Source organism: Saccopteryx bilineata, chromosome 5 (genome assembly GCF_036850765.1).
Source record: "Saccopteryx bilineata isolate mSacBil1 chromosome 5, mSacBil1_pri_phased_curated, whole genome shotgun sequence".
NCBI lineage: Eukaryota > Metazoa > Chordata > Mammalia > Chiroptera > Emballonuridae > Saccopteryx > Saccopteryx bilineata.
The window spans coordinates 78,022,020-78,047,214 of NC_089494.1; the positions used below are offsets into that span (position 1 = coordinate 78,022,020).

Below are 25,195 nucleotides of genomic sequence, written 5' to 3' on the forward strand. Positions count from 1 at the left end.
TAAAGTGGCTCTGGTTATAAAGGGGCAACACCCCAGATGGGCAGAGCATCACCCCCTGGTGGGCTTGCCGAGTGGATCTTGGTCAGGTGCAAGCGGTAGCCTGTTTCTCTGCTTCCCCACTTCTCACTTCAGAAAAATACAAAAAAAAAAAAAAAGAAGAAGAAAGAAAGAAAGAAGAAGAAAGAAAGAAAAAAGAAGAAAGAAAATAGTTGTTATATAAAAGCGTTTGTCAAAACTTTTAGAAATAATAGACTTGTAAATTACATTGTGGTCCTACTAACCAAAAGAAGGAGCATAGTGACTATCTCCTGATATTCCTCCTAATTATTGTTTAGACTTGAGGTTGCATTGTAATGAAAAGTAAGCGTTCACCAACTCTACGTGAGTGTTTTGAACTCCCACGGAGGACTCTGGGTATTAGTAGCAAATATGAAGACACTCTTTAAGAAAACTTCTTCCAGGAGAAATATCTAAGTCTATTTATATGTTTACTTTCTGAATCTTCAGGCTAATCTAGAGCTGTATTTTCAATAGTAAAGGAATCATGCGATTGAAACACACAGCAGCTGACCATGCTTCTATTTCTTAGCCGACGTCCTTGCTCTTCTTCATTTGCACCTGTTCAGGTTTACGTCTAGCAGATGTCAGTGTTCATAAACTCTGGGATTACACAAAAGGAACATTTGATATGCTTGAATTTGAACAATATTATTAATAATGACTGGTCATTGAATCTTTCTGGAGTATGGAAAATCATCAGGCAGGGAAGCAGTTGTTTTTGGTAATTTTGTTTTTTGTTGTAGGTAAACATTATCTTAGTCAAATGCAGTAAATTGATGTTACACGATATGAGCAAGCATTATGATATGCATTAATTGTATATAATACATTACCAGGTTTAAACAATTAGGACAAAGTGTAAAACAGTAGACTCTAGAGGGATGCTCACATAAAGGTAGACTATAATTTTCTCATTTATTACAGTGATACTAAATCAGCTTGAATCAGTTTATTATAATAATTGTATAGAATTACTACTTAACATGTTTTGGTTAACTGAATTCCAAGTAATGCAGCTTCAATACTTTAGATCAGAATTTCTCAACCTTAGTGCTACTAACATTTTGGGCCCAATATTTCTCTGGTGGAGGTTTCTGTGCATTTTAAGATATTGAGTTGCTTAGCAGGTTCCCTGGACTCTTACCTACACAGTGCCAGTAGCACTCTCAGGTGCAGCGGTCAAAAATGTCTCCAGACATTGTCGAATGTGTCCTAGTGGAAAGTCACCCCTGGTTGAGAACTGCTGCTTTAGAACATGGGAAAGGCCTGTAGTGAATCAGGTCCTTTATAATCTCTTCATCATCCTCTGAATTTTTTTCCTGTTGTTCACATCAACCGATTTATTTTTGAATGTAGTGTTATATGTTAATTTTAGTTGTAGTACTCTTTATCCTATATGGTTGACTTTTAAATAAATTATTCTGAAGTTACACATTAGAAAATACGGGGAGGGGCAGAACTAGGGTAAGGTTGTGAGTGTGTGAAACACAGAGTTTATTCTTGTATTATTATTAATTATTGTATTATTTTTCCCATGAACAATTGTAAGCCTACTTTTACCCCACCCTGTATGCTATCATAATGGCCTAACCTAAAAGATGTACCCTCTAATTGGTATTCTTCATAGGTGAGTATGTTCTGGGTGGGGGAGTCATGACATTATATTTTGTTCATTTTCATCTTATGGTACATGTGCTGTTTTTGGCTAAAAACTCTCCGTTGGTTAGTGGTAATTTGGAACCTAGATGAAAACGGTGTTCCTAACACGTAGCCTCAGAATGGGGCGCTGTTACAGGAGTGCATGTGTCAGACCTGATGCTCTGGCCGTAACAGAAATCTGCAAATTTATGGTTCTTGGATACCTGAACTGTTTTTATTTTAACGAACACATTTGTAAATTACCTGAATAGATGAGTTTTACCAATTTTTATGTAGTATGCTTCAATAATGAATAACTCCTTTAATCTTAGAGTAATTGTTTTTCAACCAATAATTAATGTATTCATGTTTTATTTATATTTGTGTTCTAGCTTATTTTGAAAGTTTCACAGTAAAACGTGCTCCCATTGGTACTTATACAGTTGTAAGGCATTTATTTTTAATTCTAAACAAAATTTATCAGGGTAAAAAATACAGTAAAATTCCAAGCATATATATATAATCTATAAATAGATATAACTGAAGTATTTACTTGAAGTGAGTAATCTAAAAATACTTTAAAGGTTTTTTTATTGCCCTATATGTACATGGTTCTTTATACACACATTCACTTATAAAAACAATAGCTGACGTTCTTGAATGCTAGGTATTTCGCACTTTACCTGCATTATCTCGTTTAATTCTTCCAACTACGTCTTCATATTAATTGTGAAGAAGTTAAAAGTTTACTGAAATTACATATGTAATAGCTAATAAGCTTCAGACACAGCTTTTGAACCCAGATAAGGTCTGTTATCAAATGTAAGCTGTATCTTCATTTCTTTCATGTTTAGGTTAACACTCTTCATCACTGATGCACATATATTTTTTGAGAGTTTACTATGTGCTAGACTTTTTGTTTTTGTTTCTCTTTTTATTTTAAAATACTAGGTTTAATAAAATCACAAAACTAATACAGAGCATACAAATATATATATATACATATATATATAACTTAAAAAATTTTTTAGAGAAAGACAAGAAGGAAGAGAGATGAGAAGCATAATTATTCATTGAAGCACCTTATTTGTTCATTGATTGCTTTCTCATATGTGCTTTAACCGGGAGGCTCCAGCCGAGCCAGTGACCCCTTGCTCAAGCCCGTAACCTTGGGCTTAAAGCCAAAGACCATGCGGTCATGTCTGTGATCCCAAGCTCAAGCTGGTGAGCCCGTGCTCAAACCAGATGAGTCCATACTCAAGCCAACCTCACAGTTTCAAACCTGGGCCTCAACATCCCAGGTCAACGCTCTTATCTACTGCGCCATGGCCTGGTCAGGCCATACAAATACACTTTTTACCCAGCTTCCCCTAATTTTAATAATTTATACAACCATTGTACAATTGTTAAAAGTATAAAAATCAGAAAATTGATATAGTACCATTAATTAAACTGTGAACCTTAAAGGAATTCCTTTAGTTTTTTTATTAATATTCTTTCCTGTTCCCAAATCCATCCTAGGATCCCATATCACATTTAGTTGTATCTCCTTGGTTGTCAATCCATGCCATTCCTCAGTCTTTATTTATTTTTATTTTTTTGTATTTTTCTGAAGTTGGAAACGGGGAGGCAGTCAGACAGACTCCCACATGTGCCCGACCGGGATCTACCCGGCATGCCCACCAGGAGGTGATGCTCTGTCCATCTGGAGTGTTACTCTGTTGCAACCAGAGCCATTCTAGCGCCTGAGGCAGAGGCCAAGGAGCCATCCTCAGTGCCAGGGCCAACTTTGCCCAATGGAGCCTCGGCTACGGAAGGGGAAGAGAGAGACAGAGAGGAAGGAGGGGGGGTGGGGTGGAGAAGCAGATGGGCGCTTCTCCTGTGTGCCCTGGCCGAGAATCGAACCCGGGACTCCTGCACGCCAGGCCGACGCTCTACCACTGAGCAAACCGGCCAGGGCTAAAGTCTTTTTTTTTTGCTTTCATGATTTTGGCACTTGACAAATACCAGTCAATTATTTTATATATGTTTTCTGAATTTGGATTTGTATGGGTAATTTTCATGATTTGACTGAGGTTGTGTTGGTGTGGGAAGAATACCACAGAAGCGATATGCCCTTCTAAGGGTATCAGAGGGTACATGATATCAGTATGTTTTACAGGTTATATAGTTTCTTCACTGTGAAGTTTTCTTTTGTCCTTTTTAATTAGCATATATTTTTCAGGTGACACTTTGAATCTATGAAAATTTTTATTCTCATACTTTTAGCTACTGCTTTTTGAGAGGACAGACAGGGACAGACAGGCAGGAAGGGAGAGAGAGAGATGAGAAACATCAACTTATAGTTGTGGCACCTTAGTTGTTCACTAATTGCTTCTCATATGTTACATGACCAGGGGCTCCAGCCAAGCCAGTGATTTTTGGCCCAAGCCAGCAACCCCACTCTAAGTCAGCGATATCAGGGTTATGAACCTGGGTCCTCTGCATCCCTGGCTGACGCTCTGTCCACTGAACTACCACCTGGTCAGGCTTAGCTACTGCTTTTAACATCCCTTGGTTCACATGTATTTTATTTTATTAATTTATTTTGTTAAATTTTATTTAGAAAATTAACTTTAACAGGATGATATTGATCAATAAGAGTACATAGGTTTTAGGTAAACATTTCTATAGCATTTGAACTGTTAATTATGTTGTATACTCATCACCCAAAGTCAAATACTTTTCCATCTTCTTATATTCGTTCCTCTTCACACTCTTTTCCTCACCCATTCCCCACGTCCCCATTTCCCCCTCCCCCTGGTAACCACTTCACTTTTATCTATGTCCATGAGTCTCAGTTTTATATACCACCTATGTGTGAAATCATACAGTTCTTAGCTTTCTCTGATTTACTTATTTCATTCAGTATAATGTTATCAAGGTCCATCCATGTTATTGTAAATGATCCGATGTCATCATTTCTTATGACTGAGTAGCATTCCATTGTATATATGAACTACAACTTCTTTATCTAATCTTCTATTGAGGGACACTTTGGTTGTTTTAATGTCTTGGCTGCTGTGAATAATGCTGTGATGAACAGGGGATGCATGTGTCTTTACAGACCATGTTGTTGAGTTTTGGGGGTATATACCCACTAGAGGGATTGCTGGATCATATGGTAGTTCTATTCGTAGTTTTTTGTGGAACTCCTATACTTTCTGCCATAATGGTTGTAAAGACAATATCAGTACACCATGGTTTCACTTTAGCTTGACCGCAGGACTTTCTGCATGTAAAACGGACATGCTAATAACTGCTACACTGTGGACCCACATGTGGTACACATGTATTTTAAGCTTTCTTTGAATAGTTTCTACAATATGATAAACCAATGATTGTTTTGTGACTTTTTCAAAATTATAAATGCACTGCTTTCTTACTTTTTAACTTTCAGATTGCTAGAGTTTCTTTCAGTGCTTTGCATGTACTTTATTTAGCAGGGCACAAAAGCAAATAAACAGGGGCTTCAATGATATTTAGCTTTAAAAGAAAACTTTGAACAGCCAATACTTGTTAATTCAAGCATAAACAGTCTATATTCTAAAGTTACAAAGGCTAGATTAGATTTGTTATTTTTTAAAATAAAAAGGATATGTGGAAGATGAACATGAAATAATTGACCAAAATTTGAGTTTCTAGAAATAAAAACTGCCTATTAAAACATGAAAAAAATGTAAACTTAGGACTAGTATAAATATAAGAAGGGAACTTTATATACAAGGAGAATACTCAGCCACATAAGAGATCATACAGACTAAAAATATATTTTTAAGATCAAAATAGTATATGAGCAATGTATATAATAGAATTGCTAAGGTAAATGTCTGCATAAACATCTTTTAAAAAAGAGAGTTAGCCCCTTCCCACTTAGATGAGCAAAATGAATCAAGAATAAAAGAGAAAACTGCATTCTTACTGAAACTAAAAGAGGCCCCCGTACCTCATACTCCTAGTTCTAGTTCCCCTTTTCTTATTGTCGTGTTTAATTTTATTTTAAACAATGTTATCATAAGGACCCTACTGGTACTTTATTTCTACAGAATAGATTCTCAAAAGATTGCAAGATCCAAATGCATGCATATTTTTAATTTTAATATATTTTTCTAGGAAAATTAATCTACAGTGAGCAATATGAAGAGTGTTTGTTTTGCCTTCAGGGGTCTCTTTACTTTCGCCCTGAATCAAGTTATCGCAACAGAAATAAATATAGCTACATTTTATAACTTACTACCCTATAAAAAAGTAATGACTATTACTTATTTAGCTCTTATGTTCCAAGTACTCAGCTAAAATGCTGATCTATATTATATCGCAAAGTTATTTTTGCTGTGCAATATAAAGCAATTTTTAAAACTACCTTTTATTATTTTTAATTTAATTTAATTTTTATTGATTTGAGAGAAAGGAAGGGAGAGAGAGAGAGAAAGAGAGAAACATCAAAGCATTGTTCCACTCATGTGTGCATTCACTGGTTGATACCTGTATGTGCCTTGACTTGGGTTCAAACCCACAACCCTGACATATCTGTACAATGCTCCAACCCAACTGAACTACTCAGCCAGGGCCTTTAAATAATAATGTATTTAAATAACACATTTTAGAATTTTTGGAGACAATGAAGTTACCAGCTATAAATTTTTAAAAAGTCTTTTTCTATAAAATCTATCTAGGTACAGAAACCACTTGTTTTATGTTTTTGTATTTAGGGAAATGACACAGTTGATGAAAATAGTTTGTAGAGAAAGATGTCTCCTATAGGCCTAGTCATCAGACAGCCACACGTCTCAAAGCTCATTAGTTACTGTTTGATGACCCAAAACCTGCCTTTAAGCATTAGTTCCATGTGGCTGTAAGTACTGACTATGCCTTTTCATGATGAATGCCGATAGAGAGTAAGAAGAGCTCTGTAAGAAAATGCCCACTCATAGCAGTACCATCACCTGTGGAGATGATTGACAGCAGTGCCAGAGTATGAAGTTTTAAAACTGTATATGTTTGGGAAACTCATTGAAATGTCCTTACTAATGACGCTTTGTGTCACCTGAGATTACCATATGTATTTATCTTATGAGTAAAGTCACCTAAATACCATATGGATTCAATCAATATTTAAACATCAATCCTGCCTTATTTTTTTAAGGATTTTATTTATTGATTTTTATAGAGAGGAGAGAGTGAGAGAATAAGGCGGGGGAGAGGAGCGGGAAGCAACTGTAGTTGCTTCTCACATGTACTTTGACCCAGAAGCCTGGGCTTTCGAACTAGTGACCTCAGCATTCCAGGTCAAGGCTGTATCAACTGCACCACCGCAGGTCAGGGAGCCCTGCATTGTTTTAATTGGTTAAGATTTTTAAATGAAATTGAACTGTTTTTCTTAGAAAATATATAGTAAATTATATGAACTGGCTGAAGAATTTTCTACAGAAATCTTTTTATGTTTAGTTATTTAAATGGTGGAAGTTTAGGCCTGGCTGGGTTGCTCAGTTGTTTAGAGCATCCTCCTGATACACCAAGGTTGTGGGCTTGATACCGGTTAGGGCACATACAAGAGTCAACAGTGAATGCATGAATAAGTAGATAAGTGGAACAACAAATCAATGTTTCTCTCTCTCTTCCTCTCTCTTCTTCTTTCTCCAAAATCAATAAATAAAAAGTTTTTAAAAAATTAAAGAAAAAATAAATGGTAAATGTTTACTTGTAGTTGCAAGTTTATAGGTGAGCGGTATCTTTTCTGTTTCTTCCTATAAATTGTGTAGTATACCCTTTAAAGCAACTGTGAACTTCACAATAATCTTGCTTAATTGTGGGATCAGTGACCTGATGAGGTGGTGGTGCAATGGATGGAGTGTTGACCTGGGTCGCTGAGGACCCAGGTTTGAAACCCCGAGGTCACCAGCTTAAGTGTAGACTCATTCAGCTCGAGCATCGGCTCACAAGCTTGAGTGTGGGGTCATAGACCTGACCCCTTGGACACTGGCTTGAAACCCAAGCTCACTGACTTGAGCCCAAGGTCAAACAAGGGGTCACTGGCTTGTCTTGAGTCCCCTGGTCAAGGCACGTATGAGAAGCCATCAATGAACATCTAAGGTGCCACAACTACAAGTTGATGCTTCTCATCTCTCTCCCTTCCTGTTTGTCCCTGTCTCTCTTTTAAAAATAATTGTGGGATCAGTGTATGCAGAGGTAACATAATCTAGATTTTAAAATCATTTATTGAAATATAATTGCCTGATCTGTGGTGGCGCAGTGGATAAAGCGTCGACCTGGAATGCTGAGGTCGCCGGTTCAAAACCCTGGCCTTGCCCAGTCAAGGCACATATGGGAGTTGAAGCGTCCTGCTCCTCCCCCCTTCTCTCTCTCTCTCTCTCTCTCTCTCTCTCTCTCTCCCCCCTCTAAAATGAATAAATAAATAAAAATAAAATTGAAATATAATTAACATGTAGCATTATATTAGCTTTGGGTGTACAATATGAAAATTTGATACTTGTATATATTTTGAAATGCAAATATATAATATAGTTCACAATAGTAACCATGCTGTACATTATGTCCTCATGACTTAATTAATTAATTAATTTATTATTATTTTTTTTTTTTTGTATTTTTCTGAAGCTGGAAATGGGGAGAGACAGTCAGACAGACTCCCGCATGCACCCGACCAGGATCCACCTGGCTCGCCCACCAGGGGGTGTCGCTCTGTCCACCAGGGGGTGATGCTCTGCTCCTCCGGGGCGTCGCTCTGTTGTGACCAGAGCCACTCTAGCGCCTGGGGCAGAGGCCAAGGAGCCATCCCCAGCGCCTGGGCCATCTTTGCTCCAATGGAGCCTTGGCTGCAGGAGGGGGAGAGAGAGACAGAGAGGAAGGAGAGGGGGAGGGGTGGAGAATCAGATGGGCACTTCTCCTGTGTGCCCTGGAGAATTGAACCCTGGACTTCTGCACGCCAGGCCAACGCTCTACCACTGAGCCAACCGGCCAGGGCCATGACTTAATTTATTTTATAACTGGAAATTTGTACCTTTGACCCCCTTCACCCATTTCTATTGTAGATTTTTATATCAACATAAGCTATTAATCAGATCAATGTAAAGTTGTACCCAAAATAGCTAAGCAAATTATTAAAGATGCTTAGAAGTGGTTCAGTCATTATAAATCAGTCATACTAAGGCCATTTTGAGGCCATAGTTTAAACTTGACTTTAGTAAAAACTATAAAATGTAATTTGACTTTTAAGGGGTGAGGCTCACTGTATTGCGAATTACGAGGTCAGATTCTTAGATTCTTTTTAATTTTTATTTTATTTATTCATTTTAGAGAGGAGAGAGAGAGGGAGAGAGAGAGAGAGAGAGAGAGAGAGAGAGAGAGAGAGACAGGGGGGGAGGAGCTGGAAGCATCAACTCCCATATGTGCCTTGACCAGGCAAGCCCAGGGTTTTGAACCAGCAACCTCCAGATTCTTAGATTCTTAAGACCAACAAATATTTCCTTTCTAGATTTTTTTTTTTTTTGTATTTTTCTGAAGCTGGAAACGGGGGGGGGGGAGGGGGAGACAGTCAGACTCCCGCATGCGCCCTACCGGGATCCACCTGGCACGCCCACCAGGGGGTGACGCTCTGCCCCTCCGGGGCATCGCTCTGTCGCAACCAGGGCATCGCTCTGTCGCGAGCAGAGCCACTCTAGCGCCTGGGGCAGAGGCCAAGGAGCTATCCCCAGTGCCCGGGCCATCTTTGCTCCAATGGAGCCTCGCTGCGGGAGGGGAAGAGAGAGACAGAGAGGAAGGAGAGGGGGAGAGGTGGAGAAGCAGATGGGCGCTTCTCCTGTGTGCCCTGGCCGGGAATCGAACCTGGGACTTCTGCAGCCAGGCCGATGCTCTACCACTGAGCCAACCGGCCAGGGCTATTCCTTTCTAGATTTAAAGACAGAGATACACACCAGATTGATCCCAAGGGTGTTGGCTCAATCCCAAGGGCATCAGCCCAGCCACCAAGGTTGCCGGTGAGAGTATATATGAGAAGCAATCACTGGGTGCACAACTAACAAGAAGTTGATGCTTCTCTCTCTCTATTTCTCTTTTTCTCTTTCCCTTCCTCCCTCAAAACAAAACAGGGTGATAGTCCATTTAAATGTAGTGGTATTTTCTTGTTTTATTAAGACAATATGGGTAATATGTTATAAGTGTATAGATAATGAGGTGATGTAGGAAGAATAAGAAATTGACATGTTAATCTTCCAAAGGTTGTGGCAACATACCTTTTTGTGAAATTACTATATTCACATCACTATTCTTCAAGTCCATTCATTAAACTTATTTTATAAATTGCTATTTTTAATTTTATTATTTTTTATTCCATATTTTATCTTAGTGAAGAATATGTTCTAAATCTTTTTTCCTTTCTTTTTTTTTTTTGTATTTTTCCAAAGGTAGAAGGGGGAGGCAGTCAGACAGACTCCCGCATGCACCTGACCGAGATCCACCAGGCATGCCCACCAGGGGGTGATGCTCTGCCCATCTGGGACGTTGCTCTGTTGCGGCTGTAGCCATTCTAGTGCCTGAGGCAGAGGCCATGGAGCCATCCTCAGTGCCCGGGCCAACTTTTCTCTGATGGAGCCTTGGCTGCAGGAGGGGAACAGAGAGACAGAGAGGAAGGAGAGGGGGAAGGGTGGAGAAGCATATGGGCGCTTCTCCTGTGTGCCCCGGCCGGGAATTGAACCCAGGACTTCCACATGCTGGGCTGACGCTGTACTGCTGAGCCAACTGACCAGGGCCTCTAAATTTATTTTATATCTTTATAAACTGCCTAAATGTTTGATTTATTTTTAAGTATTTTAAACTATTTTGAATAATTCTGAATTAACATTTTTCTTCCTCTCACAGATATGGAGTCTGGAGAGCGGTTACCATCCTCAACAGCCTCCTCTACTGTACCAACTTCATCTTCTATACCTTCTGTGGCTTCATCGGTTTCTAAAGGCGGCCTTTCCACTGGAGCTGCTTCACTTAGCTCTACAATCAACCCATGTGGTGAATATCCATACTAACTCAATTGTAGAATGCTAACCTATTACTGCTGATTTGTGTTCATAGTATTTTATTTCACTCTGAATAAATTTTTCTCAATACCTCCATTGACCTGTTGGTCAATGGCTGAATTAAACATCTAGTCTCTGCTTTTCTGAATTCTATGAGGACACTTGGGTAATGTTGGTTATCCCATGTCTTTCATGCTTATCAGGAGCTCTGTTTGTAAGTTCCATATTAATGTCACCATTTCAATTAATAAATTAATACATGAAAAGTCTTTTAGAAGCAATGGTCCTACCCCGGCTGGATGGTTCAGTTGGTTAGAGCATCGTACCAAAGCACAGAGGTTGTGGGTTCTGTTCCTTCCTGGTCAGGCACATATAGAAACAGATCAATGTTCCCATCTCTCTCCATTCCTTTCTCTCACTAACATCAATTTTAAAAAAAGCAGTGGTCCCATGAGGGAGTGAAGAAATACAAAGCAGTCCTGGTGATAAGAGAAGGTGCCAATGCTATGAACCCTTTGCCCTAAATTTATTTCCAGTATTTGAAATGACCTTTACTAAACTCCACCTATAACTATCTTAATTCACAGGTGTATACTGAGGTGAATCATTTATTTATTTTTCATATACTTGATGAAAAATATTCTAAAAGTTTAGAGCATGACAAGTGTTCTTATACAACATAAACAAAGTTTATATTGCTAAAAAAAAGAGCTTTATTTCAGAAATGAAAATACCCTTAACTTTTATTAATTTTATAGGAGGCATTTTTAATGACCACTTAAAATCACTTCTTGCCCAAATGCAGGTTTGGTAGAATACATCTTTTAAAAAATTATTTTAAATAGCACCTGAACTTGTTTAATTCATTCCTTTATCAATAGAATGTTTTTTAATCTTAATTTTTTTTTAAGTGAGAGGAGGGGAGATTGTGAAACAGACTCCCACCTATGCACCTAGACCAGGATCCCCCCAGCAACCCTTGTCTTGGGTCAATGCTCCAATCAACCGAGCTATTTTTAGTGCCTGAGGCTGATGCTTCCATGAGCTATCCTCGTGCCTGGGGCCAATACTCCTGAACCACTGGCTGTAGGAGGGGAAGAGGAAGAAAAGGAGCAGAAGGAGGGGGAAAGAAGTAGATAGTCACTTCTCCTGTGTGGCCTGATCAGGAATCAAACCTGGGATGTCCATACGCCAGGCCAATGCTCTATCCCCTGAGCCACCTGTCCAGGGCCATAATCTTAAATATTTTTTAATATGGATTATTGCATATGTTTATCAGCAGTAGACCTAATCGTATTTCACTTTTTCAAAATTAGATTTGTATTTTTGGGTAAGTGAAATGCGTAAATATAGAATGTTTGCAAACAAAATTCTCTAGGAACTTGCCAAATATATATGTTTAATTATTTTTATTTTTTTAAGTTAATGAAATAAGAAGAAGGACATGATTTTGTCATTGTTTTATCAGAATAATTTTTCTCAAGTTTTCTTAGTGATTACAAAATAACTAAAATATCATTACATTAAAAATAGATGAATCCTTGTTCTTCTGCACATTGTACAGTGTTGGTTAAGTTAACATTTGACAGCTCCATCCATACTTTCCTTATACATAAAATGATAGCTATATATAAATGATGAATGCTTTGATGATATGCTGCGTTCAAATGCCATGATTGGCATTTTACCTGAAGTTACTTTGTCTAAATGATTGTATAGTCATACTTTTATGATTTTTCTTTTCTCCTTTTTATAACTATTCTTCTGAATTACTCTTTAATATATATACTTTTTTATGTAGAATGGTCCAGGGAGGCTGACACTTCCCTTTTTATGTAGAATGTTCCAGTGTTGTATTTGAATACAGAACCTTGAGTTTCCTGGATACTTTGCTGTCTCCTGTTTCTCACTTAGCTTTCTAGAAAAGTGACCCTTGAGTTGCCTGTGATTCTGATTAGTCATTTTAGGGTACTAGTTTTTTGTTAGTGATAATTGGGAATTACAGAAGGGTGGAGTTTGCCAAGTTGCTGAGTAACATCAGAAATTTCCTTGTCTAGAAAGGAATAAGTTTTTATCATTTATTTGTCAGTTTAAAAGGTTGTAGAGTTTTTATGTTGCTACTTATATTGAAATATATAGTCTATTTCTATATTTGTTCAGATATATGTCGCTTATTAACAACACACACTTTGAATACCTACATCACGAGGTTTTTCACTCCCTACAAAAATGAGGTTTAGTTTTTTACTTCCATAGTGTTGTGGTTTATGTTTAAGGTAAAAACTAGTATTAACTTCCAGCACATATTTTATTTATGAGAATGCTCAGTTGTCTTGTATAACTCAATTTATTACATTTTCCTGTCTTCTTTGATATAATATTTTTGGCCTATTCATTATCTGATAATTCTCTCCACTTTAAAATAGAATCATAGTGAAGGAGGAGAAACCAGAAGAATGCAGAGGAGAGAGGGGCCTGTAATGTGTGGGGTCTTACTTTCCAGCCTGTGATCTCAGTGTTCTTGACTGAGGGACAAAGGCAGACAGAAAAGTTTGAAAAATAACAAACCACAGGTGTGGACCTTGCTTGTTATCAGTTCCTTGAAAAAAACTTGCAGCTCCAGCAAGAAGAATGAGTGATGGGATTATTAAGGATAGACCCTTCGGCCTCCTTTCTCCTTCCCCTCCCTAAGACACAAAAGTCATGTAGGCCTGCAAACAAAGAAGTCATAGAAATTAGGCATTTGTCACATGAAAGCTAAAGCTGTAAAGGTATATAAGATGTAAGAAATCTAACTTCAGGGAGCATATGTTTTGTTGCCTCTTTTGGGGGCACGCAGAGCAGTGGGATCTCATACGTGCAGTGGGAGTGTGTCACAGTTTAAGAATACTGAGCTTGGGTAGTCCACTGCTTAGATTGTAAATGAAAACCAACCCTTTGTCTGGAAGGAGAGGTTACCTCATCCTGCCATCTTGACCACTACAAATGCAGTCCTGAGAAATGGTTTGGTTAAAGAGTGGTCAAGGCCTTGCATTCTTGGCATAGTCAGCAATAACATGCAGGAGCCTTGGAGCCTTTCACAAAACACCATTTTTCTTATAGTAACTTAAATAGAAAATAACACTGCAATAAAGATTAATTAATCTGAGGTCATCTGCATATATGTGTTTTGTTGGTCTTAACAGAATATAAGAAATACTGTATTTCTTTACTCTTTAAGGTATGATTAAAAAATAACATGCCTACCTCTAAAAAATAACTTGGGATAGCTTTCAATAAATATATTGACATAGTAAAAAGAATGATTAACTAAAATATTGAAAGATAGGCTCTATAAAGGTGTTAGCTAAAAAAGCCACCAATATTGGAAAAAGAACTTAACAAACTACCTGTGAAGACTGAAAGGAAAACATAATAGCATATCTGGCTCACATACGAGTGTTGGTAAGTGTATCTGTTTCTCAGAAAAAAAGCAAACTTGTTTTCCTGGCCCTGCGTGGGGCAGAGAATATGCTACTAGGACCTTTGTGTGAAAGGCCAAGTGATGCCCAGTGTCCCACTTGCCAGTTTCACCGCTCTTCAGACTGCTGCACATACTGGTGTGAGTGAAAGCTGAGAGAGGAGTATTTAAGCATAGTTTCATAATTAAGCTACCGGTACATACAATGGATTTGTTTGAGATTTGTGGTCATTTGACCTAATACACATATAGAATTTGGGAAATTTCAGTTACAGTTAAGCTGTGCCAGGGACCAGTGATTTTCATTCTTTTATATATATTTTTTTATGTAGATCCCTTTAAACAAAAGCTTTTAAAAGTACTGAATATATAAAACAGGCAAACTATTTAAAACTTCTCTAGTTAAAGCTACAGTATGCCTGTTTTCCTTTTTAAAATTGAAGAGACTTATTTATCAATAGATACATAGCTTATAACCAACTGCAGGCCACTTGCCTCTACACAAGTATGCCTATTCATGGTGTGTTGAGGAAATTAGTTGATCAGTATGGCCACAATTCAGGGTATGTTTTGGTTATGATAATGTTTAACTCTGAATAGGAAAACACTGCAAATAAACACCCCAGCTCACACATAGGCCGTGCTGGGTGTGTTATGCCATCACATACCTGAACTTCTAATTTTAGTTAATGATTTTACACAGAGAGAAGCGAGGGAACAAGGGGTATCAACTTATATATAGTTGCTTCACTTTAGTTTTCTGTTGGTCGCTTGATGTATGTTCCTTGACCGGCAAGCCCAGGGTTTCCCACTGGTGACCTCAGCATTCCAAGTTGACACTTTATCCACTGCGCCACCACAGGTCAGGCTACTTTGACCCCTTCTAAAGGGCTTTCCCAGAAACACCATTTAGAATTTTTCACTTACATCTCTTTTGTCAGAACTGTGCAAATAGTAATCTCAAGGGAGGCCAGGAAAAATAGTTTCTTAGGTGAACATATTGCCGTCCTGAACAAAATAGAAGTGATTAATAAGGAAAAAGGAGAGAATGGATAGATAATATCTGCCATGGTTAATAAAACGCAGGGACAGAGGACAGGAGGTCAACCTAGGTCTAAGGTTATATTATCTGTACTTTCATATGCTATGTTTATAAATTTAGGCAGAATAATGTGCTGATTAAGAGCAAGGACTTTTCAATTGTAAAGTCCTGAAATTGAGTCTTGGTTTGTTAACTAATTAGCTATGTGATTTGGTGTAAATTACACCTTTCTGAGCTTCTGTTGCCTGATCCATAAAACAGATATAACAACACTCATTTTGTAGGATTATAGGGATAAGTGAGATAATGCCTGGCATATAGTAGGTGCCTAGTAAATTGTAAGCACTATATTTATTTGTATGTCATCTAAGAGGAAAGATTTTATATGATCACACTGCTTTGAAATTGACAGCTCTAAAACCATGCAGTGCACCAATTTGCAGTAGAGGTGGGATTAGATACAAAGAAGACCTTTTAGGGAGGTAGTTATATTTATCTGGGTGAGAAATGATGAGGGCACAAATGAAGGAGCTATTGGAGGTGAAGAAAGAAACAAGGTTCCAGAAATATTTAGGGAGTAGATTCTTATGGGATATAAAGACTGAGCCTTGGGGTAAGGCGATATTGGGAGGAAGATTGAAGCCCTGACGTGACTTGGGAAGCTGGGTGAGGAGTGATGTAATGAGAAATATGGAGGACAAAAAAAGTTTTAAAAGGGTGAAACGGCCTGACCTGTGGTGGCGCAGTGGATAAAGCGTCCACTTGGAAATGCTGAGGTTGCCGGTTCGAAACCCTGGGCTTGCCTGGTCAGGGCACATGTGGGAGTTGATGCTTCCAGCTCCTCCCCTCATCTCTCTCTGTCTCTCCTCTCTCTCTCTCTCTCTGTCTCTCCCTCTCCTCTCTAAAATGAATAAATAAAAAAATTTTTTTTTAAAAATTAAAAAAAAAAGGGTGAAACGCTCATTTATCTTTTTGTGTATTGCATTTGAATGGAATATGCCTCCTTTTTTATATCCATGCTATTGTTGATGGATATTTGAGTTGTTTCCAACCTTTGCCAGGTACAAACAATATTGTGACCATCATGATAAGGATCCTAATACATATAAGCATACTTTTCTGAAGATATCTTCAACTTTATGAGTAGCACCATTTTATTTTTCTAGCACCTATTTTATGAGAATTTTTGATGCCTGTCATTCATGCTAACACTTGTTATCATCAGGCTTTTTGATTTTTATCAATGATGAATATGAAGTAGTGTTTCATTAAGGTGCCTTTTTATAAGTTTTTAGCCTTTTGGATTTCCCCTTTTTTGAAGTGATTATTTAGGGCTTTGGTGCATATATCTATTGGGATGTATGTTTTTCTTCTTCTTTTTTTGATTGATGAGAGAGAGAGAAAAACTGATTTGTTCTACTTATTTATGTATTCATTGGTTGATTTTTTTTTTTTTTTTTTGACAGAGACAGAGAGAGAGTCAGAGAGAGGGACAGATAGGGACAGACAGACAGGAAGGGAGAGAGATGAGAAGCATCAATTCTTTGTTGCAGCATCTTAGTTGTTCACTGATTGCTTTCTCACATGTGTCTTGACCGGGGGGCTAGAGCAGAGCAGAGTGACTCCTTGCTCAAGCCAGCGACCTTTGGGCTCAAGCCAGCGACCATAAGGTCATGTCTATGAGCCTATGCTCAAGCCAGCGACCCCACTCAAGCCGGATAAGCCTGTGCTCAATCTGGCGACCTCGGGGCTTCAAACCTGGATCTTCAGTGTTCCAGGCCAATGCTACAGGCCAATGCTCTATCTACTGTGCCACCACCTGGTTAGGCAGGTTTATCAATTTTTAAATTAATGATAATGCTCTTTGCTTTGTTTAAGAAATTCTCCTTTACCTCCAAGGTGATGTGTTTTATTTTTAAGGGAGAGAAACAGAGAGGAGAGAGATGAGAAACATCGACTCATAGTCTCATAGTTGCCTCACTTTATTTGTTCATTGATTGCTGCTTCTCAAATGTGCCTTGACCCAGGGGGCTCAAGCTGAGCCTGTGATCCTTTTCTCAAGCCAGCAACGTTTGGGCTTCTAGCCAGTGACTTTTATGTTTTAGCTAGAGACCTTGGGATCATGTCAATGATTCTGTACTCTCGCCTTCGACCCTGCACTCAAGCCAGCAACCTCAGTGATTTGAATCAGGGCCTTCAGCGTCCTGGTCCAACACTCAATCCACTGCACCACCACTGGTCAGGCTATGCATATCATTTGTAAGCTTTCACTTACCTCTCATTTTCAAAGTATTACTTTGAAAAGTATCTAGTCATTAGGTATCAGGCTAGTTGTGATAGAATGAGTTATCCTTTTGGTTTGGTAGCTGTCACCACTTGGAGTTGCTTGTTGATATATCAGTCAGTTCAGCTGGAAATAACATAAACCAGTAAAGCTGTTTTAAGCAGAAAATGACTTAATACAGAGAATTAGGTATTTATAAATTATTGAGCAGCTGTCCCCCGACCCCCATCAGTGATTTCAGGGCATTACTGTTAAATTGGCCTGCTTAGGGAAACTACCTATCAGGCTACCACTGTTCCAACTGCTGCTGCATGGCTCATAGCACTTCAGCTGTGACCCAGTGGGCAGGAGCCCTCACAGAACTGGTGGCCAGGGGTTCTGTGCTGCCTGCTAGATCTGCACCAGCAAAAAGGACACTTCATGTGCTGCCAGTCTGCCAGCTTTACTTAGTTTTTAATTCTTCCCAAATACATCTGATTGGCAGAATCTAAATTATATGCAGAATCTTGGCTGCAAGAAAGAATGATAAATATAGTTTTTAACTACCCAGCTTCTGTATCACAGGAAGGTACACTAAAAGGAAGTTGGAACAAATGTTAAGTGATCCAATTATGTACATATTTGCCCATCTAGTGATGGCACACCACCCTACCTGTGTATTGTAATAAACTTCTGAAACATATATATGAGCTTTATTCCAATTTCAGCAGTTCTTTTCAGAAAACAGTAGTGCATCTAATAGCTCATGTATACTTACTATAAATATCCTTTGATAACCATTCTATGTAGTAATAGAATTTAAACCAAATAGAATAAATGCTTAACTAAAAATAATATAGCTCTTAATTGTAACACACAATAGCAAGTATTTTTTGTTTCCTTTTTAAAGATCATAAAAGACTTCTCAATGACTTTATTTCTTCTGCACAGAATCACTAACTCTCCATTTACTGGATCATATCCATCAGTATAAAGGCCTCTTCTTAGTATCTTTCATCCAAAAACCTCTTTGCAGCCCAAATGCTCTACTGGCTATTACCCTGTTTTCTGCCTTGTGTTATAGCCCAATTTCTTAAGAGATATAGCTGCACATACTATTTCCTTTTTCTTGTTTTACATGTGTATTTCCACACCAAAGTCACTTCTGTCCTCATCTCATTGAACCTCTTGGCAGAATTGATATATTTGGTCACTCCCTCATTCTTGAAAACATTTTTTTGAAAAAGTTTATATTGAATTGGCATTATTTCTTCTCTAAATGTTCTGGCGATTCCACCAGTGAAGTCATCTCGGCTTGGAAGGTGTTTTTTTAATTGTTATTGTTGGGGGATATTGAACCATGAGTTCATCTTTATAAATATAAAACTATTAAGGTTATCTTTTTCTGTTTCAGTTAGCCTTGGTAGTTGATATCTTTTAAGGAATTTATCCATTTATCTATGTCACTGAATATATGGGCATAAAGTTGTTACAAATGGTTCCTTATCCTTTGAGTGTCTGTAAGATTTATAGTGATATCTTCTCTTTCACTTTTTTATTTTTAATTTTTATTTATTGATTTTAACCAGAGAAGAAGGGAGAAAGAGAGAGAGAGAGAGAGAGAGAGAGAGAAAGGGGAACATCAATGACTGGGGATCAAACTGGCAATCTGTGCTTTGGGCCAATGCTGTAACCAATGGGACTATCCAGCCAGGACCTCTTTTATTGTTAATATTAACAATTCACACCTTTTCTCTTTTTTTGTGACTAGAGATTTATCAGTTTTACTGATCTTTTGAACAAACTAGCTTTTGGTTTCATTGATTTTTCTTAATTTTCTATTTCATTGATATTGGCCCTTTATGATTTCTTTCGGTTTTCCTGTGTGTGTGATTTCCTTTTCTTTTTTCCTAGTTTCTTAGGAGTGCTTAGATCATTTACTTAAGACCTTTCTCTTTGTCTCATATCTCCATTTAATGCTATAAATTTTCCTTTTAAGTACTGCTATGGCTATATTCCACAAATTTTTATGTTTTTATTATTCTAATAAATATGACTTTTATTTTCTTTATGAATTCTTTGAGTGATGGGTTGTATAGAAGTCAGTAATTTAGCATTTAAATTTTTTTACTGATGTGCATTTAGTTATATTGTGGTCGAAACATACTGATGATCATCTGGGCTCTGTTTTTGTTTTGTTTTGTTTTGTTTGGCTTCTCACTGCTGCGTTTTTAGGCTGGCCTCCTGTGGGTCTACTTTATACCTGTGAAAATTGTTGGGTTCGCCAAGAACTTAGGCAGAATGAGTGTCTCTCTCTCTCTCTCTCTCTCTCTCTCTCTCTCTCTCTGAGGTTTCCTTGCTTCTGAGACTACCCTGTAATTTCCAGCTGCTCTGCCAGCTTGTACTCTGCACTCTGACACTTCATGGATTCTGCTGTCTAAGCCAATCATGGTGAAGGAGTACATTCAGTTAACAAATCCATCAAGCTCAACAGATCTTCTGTTTGTATGTAGCCCTGTCTTTCAAGAGTAGATTTCTCTGTGTTCTCTGCTAGTTATTTTGCCACGCCCCTGGAGTCCTTCCCCATCCGTGCACAGTATCCTTCTAGCCATTTGGGTAGTTTAACCTCTGAATTTGGGTCTCATTCTTTCTGTGATGTGCTCACTGCCATGATTTACCCTTTAAATTTTCTGATGTTTTCTCAGTCCTGGAGTCTGACCTCTGGCACCTTTAGTTGATAAGCCTGTTCTTCCTCTCCCTCCCTCCCCCCCCTTCTCTGGTTATAGCTGTGAGCTTCAGGCAGCATAATCAGACCAATACACCACAAAGTCACACTTTTTACTCATTCGTGTTACCATTTTTCCAGATTAAATTCTCCCCTGGCTTTTCTCTATGTTTGGATGCCTTATTTTTTCTTTAGTTTTCTTGTTGTTTTAAATCAAGTTTGTATCATTATCCTATGTGGTGCTTCCTAAAACCACTTCCCTACTGGTCCACCATTATCTGAAGATGTCCCCCAAAACAACTGTCTTTTAAAAAAAATTTCATCTAGGACTGTAGGGGTGGTATGCGACCCAGTCTAGCCAACCCAAGCATTGTATTTCCCAGACAATAGTGATTGGCTAAGAGATGGGAACATGATACAAATCAGACTTATTTGAACTGGTGAGGAAGGTTACCTTTCAGTCCCACCAACCGGGTAGCAAGGGCCTATCTGAGGCTGTAGATGCAAGAAAAGAAAGAGAAGTTTGGTCCTGTTAAACTTTAAATCAGTCTTTTCCAAAAGCTTTTACTTTATGTGAGCCAATACATTTACCATTTTACTAATTTTGAGTTGAGTGTTTTGTGCTTTTCAACCTGATACACCCTGCATAATCTAATTGCTGACTACTTCGGATTTATCTGGTACTATCCTCACTCTGCTCTGTGGTTGTTGAGCCTCCCAGACCTTTTACTTCCTAGATACAAACATTCTTTTCCAACTAAGGATCTCAAACATGCTTTCCCTCTGCAAGATCTTCCTAAGGCTGATTCTTTCTTATGCTTTGTCTCAGATTAAATGTCCAAGACATTACAGTAATTAGAGACATCGCCTTTGTTCATAGTGTCTAGACCAGACCTGGCCAACAGGTTTTGCCCTCGGGCCAGATTAGAAAGAAAACTTTTGTCATGGGCCATACGAAATATTAAAATTAAAAAATGTTAAATACAAAAATGATTCATTTAACTAAACAAAATTTTATTATGTAATTTGTTTATGAATAAGTGTGAGTGAAAGAAATTTTAATATACAATATTTTAATAAAAATATAATTACATACTGTATAAATATCCAAACTGTATCACAATCAATTGAAACAATAATTAATAGAATGAGCTTGAAGGGGTTATATCACAAATAAAACAATTATTTCATTTTACAAACAGCCTGGACACGTTTTCAGTTATCAACTGCAGTTATTGTCTATGCTCCAATGCCACTTGATTCAGCACACTTGACCACAAAAATAACGAATTGGGTCCTGGCCGGTTGGCTCAGCGGTAGAGCGTCGGCCTAGCATGCGGAGGACCCGGGTTCGATTCCCGGCCAGGGCACACAGGAGAAGCGCCCATTTGCTTCACCCCTCCGCCGCACTTTCCTCTCTGTCTCTCTCTTCCCCTCCCGCAGCCAAGGCTCCATTGGAGCAAGGATGGCCCGGGCGTTGGGGATGGCTCCTTGGCCTCTGCCCCAGGCGCTAGAGTGGCTCTGGTCGCAACATGGCGACGCCCAGGATGGGCAGAGCATCGCCCCCTGGTGGGCAGAGCGTGGCCCCTGGTGGGCGTGCCGGGTAGATCCCGGTTGGGCGCATGCGGGAGTCTGTCTGACTGTCTCTCCCTGTTTCCAGCTTCAGAAAAATGAAAAGCAAAAAAATAAAATAAAAATAACGAATTGTTTGGCCTTGGTGCGCACTGGCAAACACCTAAAAGAATGTGGATTTTATATCGCAGCTAAACGTCAAACAGTTCATATCGAGTACAGACAAATACAAAAGTTGAAATCTTTATAATGGAATTTTTTTAAGAAATAAAGAAGTATCGCGAATCCATTTGACCAATTATTGGAAGTTAACCCTAGATTAGTCACACATAAAATTCTTTTCCGCGTATCACTATCGATTTTCAATAATCAAAGATGCTTCCGCTTCTGAGTAGCTGAGATTTTAAAGTAGCGGAGAATATTAAACATTTAATCGCGGGCCGCATAAACTCATTACACGGGCCAGATTCAGCCCGCGGGCCGAATGTTTGCCATGCCTAGTCTAGGTAACTGTTTCACTATTACCTGTTTTTGCACCTAATAATTTCATTTATAGTACTCTTTACAATTTATAATTATGCGCTTGGTGGTGTTTTGTTTTTGTCTATTCATCTACATTTAAAGGGCAGAAACCATATGTTTTCTTTTATCATTATGTCTCCAGTACGTGCCTGACACAAAAATATATGCTCAAGAAAGAATTATTGGCCCTGGCTGGTTGGCTCAGTGGTAGAGCGTCACCTGGCGTGCAGGGGTCCTGGGTTCAATTCCCGGCCAGGGCACACAGGAGAAGCACCCATCTGCTTCTCCACCCCTCCCCCTCTCGGTCCTCTCTGTCTCTCTCTTCCCCTCCCCGCAGCCAGCCGAGGCTCCATTGGAGCAAAGAAGGCCTGGGCGCTGGGGATGGCTCCTTGGCCTCTGCCCCAGGCGCTAGAGGCTCTGGTCGGGGACAGAGCGATGCCCCTGGTGGGCAGAGCATCGCCCCCTGGTGGGCAGAGCATCGCCCCCTGGTGGGCGCGCCGGGTGGATCCCGGTCGGGCGCATATGGGAGTCTGACTGTCTCTCCCCGTTTCTAGCTTCAGAAAAATACAAAAAAAAAAAAAAAGAAAAGAAAGAATTATTATTATTATTATTATTATTAATTTTTCTGAAGCTGGAAACAGGGAGAGACAGTCAGACAGACTCCCGCATGCGCCCGACCGGGATCCACCCGGCACACCCACCAGGGGCGACGCTCTGCCCACCAGGGGGCGATGCTCTGCCCATCCTGGGCGTCGCCATGTTGCGACCAGAGCCACTCTAGTGCCTGAGGCAGAGGCCACAGAGCCATCCCCAGCGCCCCGGGCCATCTTTGCTCCAATGGAGCCTTGGCTGCGGGAGGGGAAGAGAGAGACAGAGAGGAAAGCGCGGAGGAGGGGTGGAGAAGCAAATGGGCGCTTCTCCTGTGTGCCCTGGTCGGGAATCGAACCCCGGTCCTCCGCACGCTAGGCTGACGCTCTACCGCTGAGCCAACTGGCCAGGGAAGAAAGAATTATTGAAGAAAGGAACGGAAGGAAAGTTGAACTTGCAGCAGTAGGACTTAAAAATTAGATACTAAATGAATTCTGATAAGTTTTCTAGGTTCTGCTTTGCTCTGGTAAGACCAAATGACTATGCAAATTTTAGTTGGGGAAGAACATTATAATCCATAGTGTAAGAAAGCTTAAAAGATCAGTTGAACTTACTGAAGACACAGTGAATAAGTAAAATCTTATAAGTCCAAAGTTATTAGACTTCTTGTTTAAAAGATAACCAGGAATTAAATTTACAGTCTATCCCAAATCATTAAGAGAATGAAATAGGCCTGTTCTTAAGATTTTGAAATCATAGAGTACCAGTCTTCCTCTGACTGGCTTATTTCACTTAGCATGGATTGTCTCCAAGTCCATCTATGCTGTTATAAAGGATAGGATTTTTTTCTTTACAAGTGAGTAGCATTCCATTGTGTAAATGTGACAGAGCTTTTTCATTCACTTACCTACTAATGGGCACTTGAGCTGCTACCAAAGCTTGGCTATTATAAATAATACTTCAGTGACCACAGGGGTGCATATATTTTTCAAATTAGTGTTTGGGTTTTTTTGGATATAGTCCCAGAATGAATCGCTGGGTCATAAGGCAGTTCCATTTTAAATTTTTTGAGATAACCCCATACTGCTTTCCACAGTGGCTGCACCAATCTGCATTCTCACCAACATTTCACAAGGGTTCCCTTTTCTTCACAGCCTTGCCAAAATTTGTTACTTGTTGATTCATTGATAGCCATTCTTACAGGTGTAAAGTGATATCTCATTGTGGTTTTAATTTGCATTTCTCATGATTGGTGACACTGAGTATCTTTTCTTGTGTCTGTTGGCTGGCCATCTGTGTATCTTCTTTGAATAAGTGTCTATTCAGGTTCTTAGCCCATTTCTTAATTGGATTGCTTATTTATCTGGTGTTGAGTTTTACAAATTCCTTGTAAATTTTGGATATTAATCCCTTATTGCATATTTCTGCAAATATGTTTTCCCATTCAGTGGGTTGTCTTTCCATTTTTTGATGGTTTCCTTAGCTGTGCAAAAACTTTTCAGATTGATGTAGTCCCATTTGTCTGTTTTTTCTTTTGTTTCCCTTGCTCAAGGTGATATATCAGAAAATATTACTTGAGAAATGTCCAGTTTTATCTGCTATTTTTTTCTAGAACTTTTATGGTTTCAAGTCTAACATTTAAATCTTTATTTCATTTGAGATGATTCTTGTGTATGGTGTAAGAAGGTGGTCCAATATTATTTTTCTGCATGTATCTGTCCAGTTTTCCTAACACCATTTATTGAAAATACTATCTTTACCCTATTGTATGTTTTGCCCCATTTTCAAATAGTAATTGACTATATAAGCATGGGTTTATTTCTGGGATCTTTATTCTGTTCCATTGATCGATTATGTCCTTTTGTGCAAGCACCATGCTGTTCTTTTTAAAAATTTTTATTTATTGATTTTTGCGAGAGAGGATGGGAGCAAGATAGACAGAAACATAAAACTGTTCCTGTATGTGCCCTGACTGGGAATCTAACCAGCAGCCTCTGCACTTGGGATGGTGCTCTATCTGGCCAGGGTAGTACCATGCTGTTTTGAGTACTGAGGCTTTGCTTCAACTGTCTTCTTCTTTCTCAAGATTGCTGAGGTTATTCAGGGTCTTTTGTGGTTCTGTATAGATTTTTGGAATATTTTCTCTAGTTCTGTGAAATACACTATTGGTATCTTGATAGGAATTGCATTAAATCTATAGATTGCTTTGGATAGTATAGACATTCTAATGATATTAATTCTTTCTACCCATGAA

The 25,195-nt window shown here is 38.8% G+C and overlaps 1 protein-coding gene across 7 annotated transcripts in view; it reads left to right on the forward strand.

Annotated features, from left to right (window-relative positions):
- Positions 1–25,195, forward strand: part of BAZ2B (bromodomain adjacent to zinc finger domain 2B) — a 452,863-nt gene that overhangs the window by 300,115 nt on the left and 127,553 nt on the right. For all 7 annotated transcript variants that reach the window (XM_066279494.1, XM_066279495.1, XM_066279497.1 and 4 more), the window contains one exon: positions 10,615–10,761. In XM_066279494.1, coding sequence (XP_066135591.1) covers positions 10,615–10,761 — 147 coding nt within the window. Of the gene's footprint in view, positions 1–10,614; positions 10,762–25,195 lie in introns of those variants that run through there.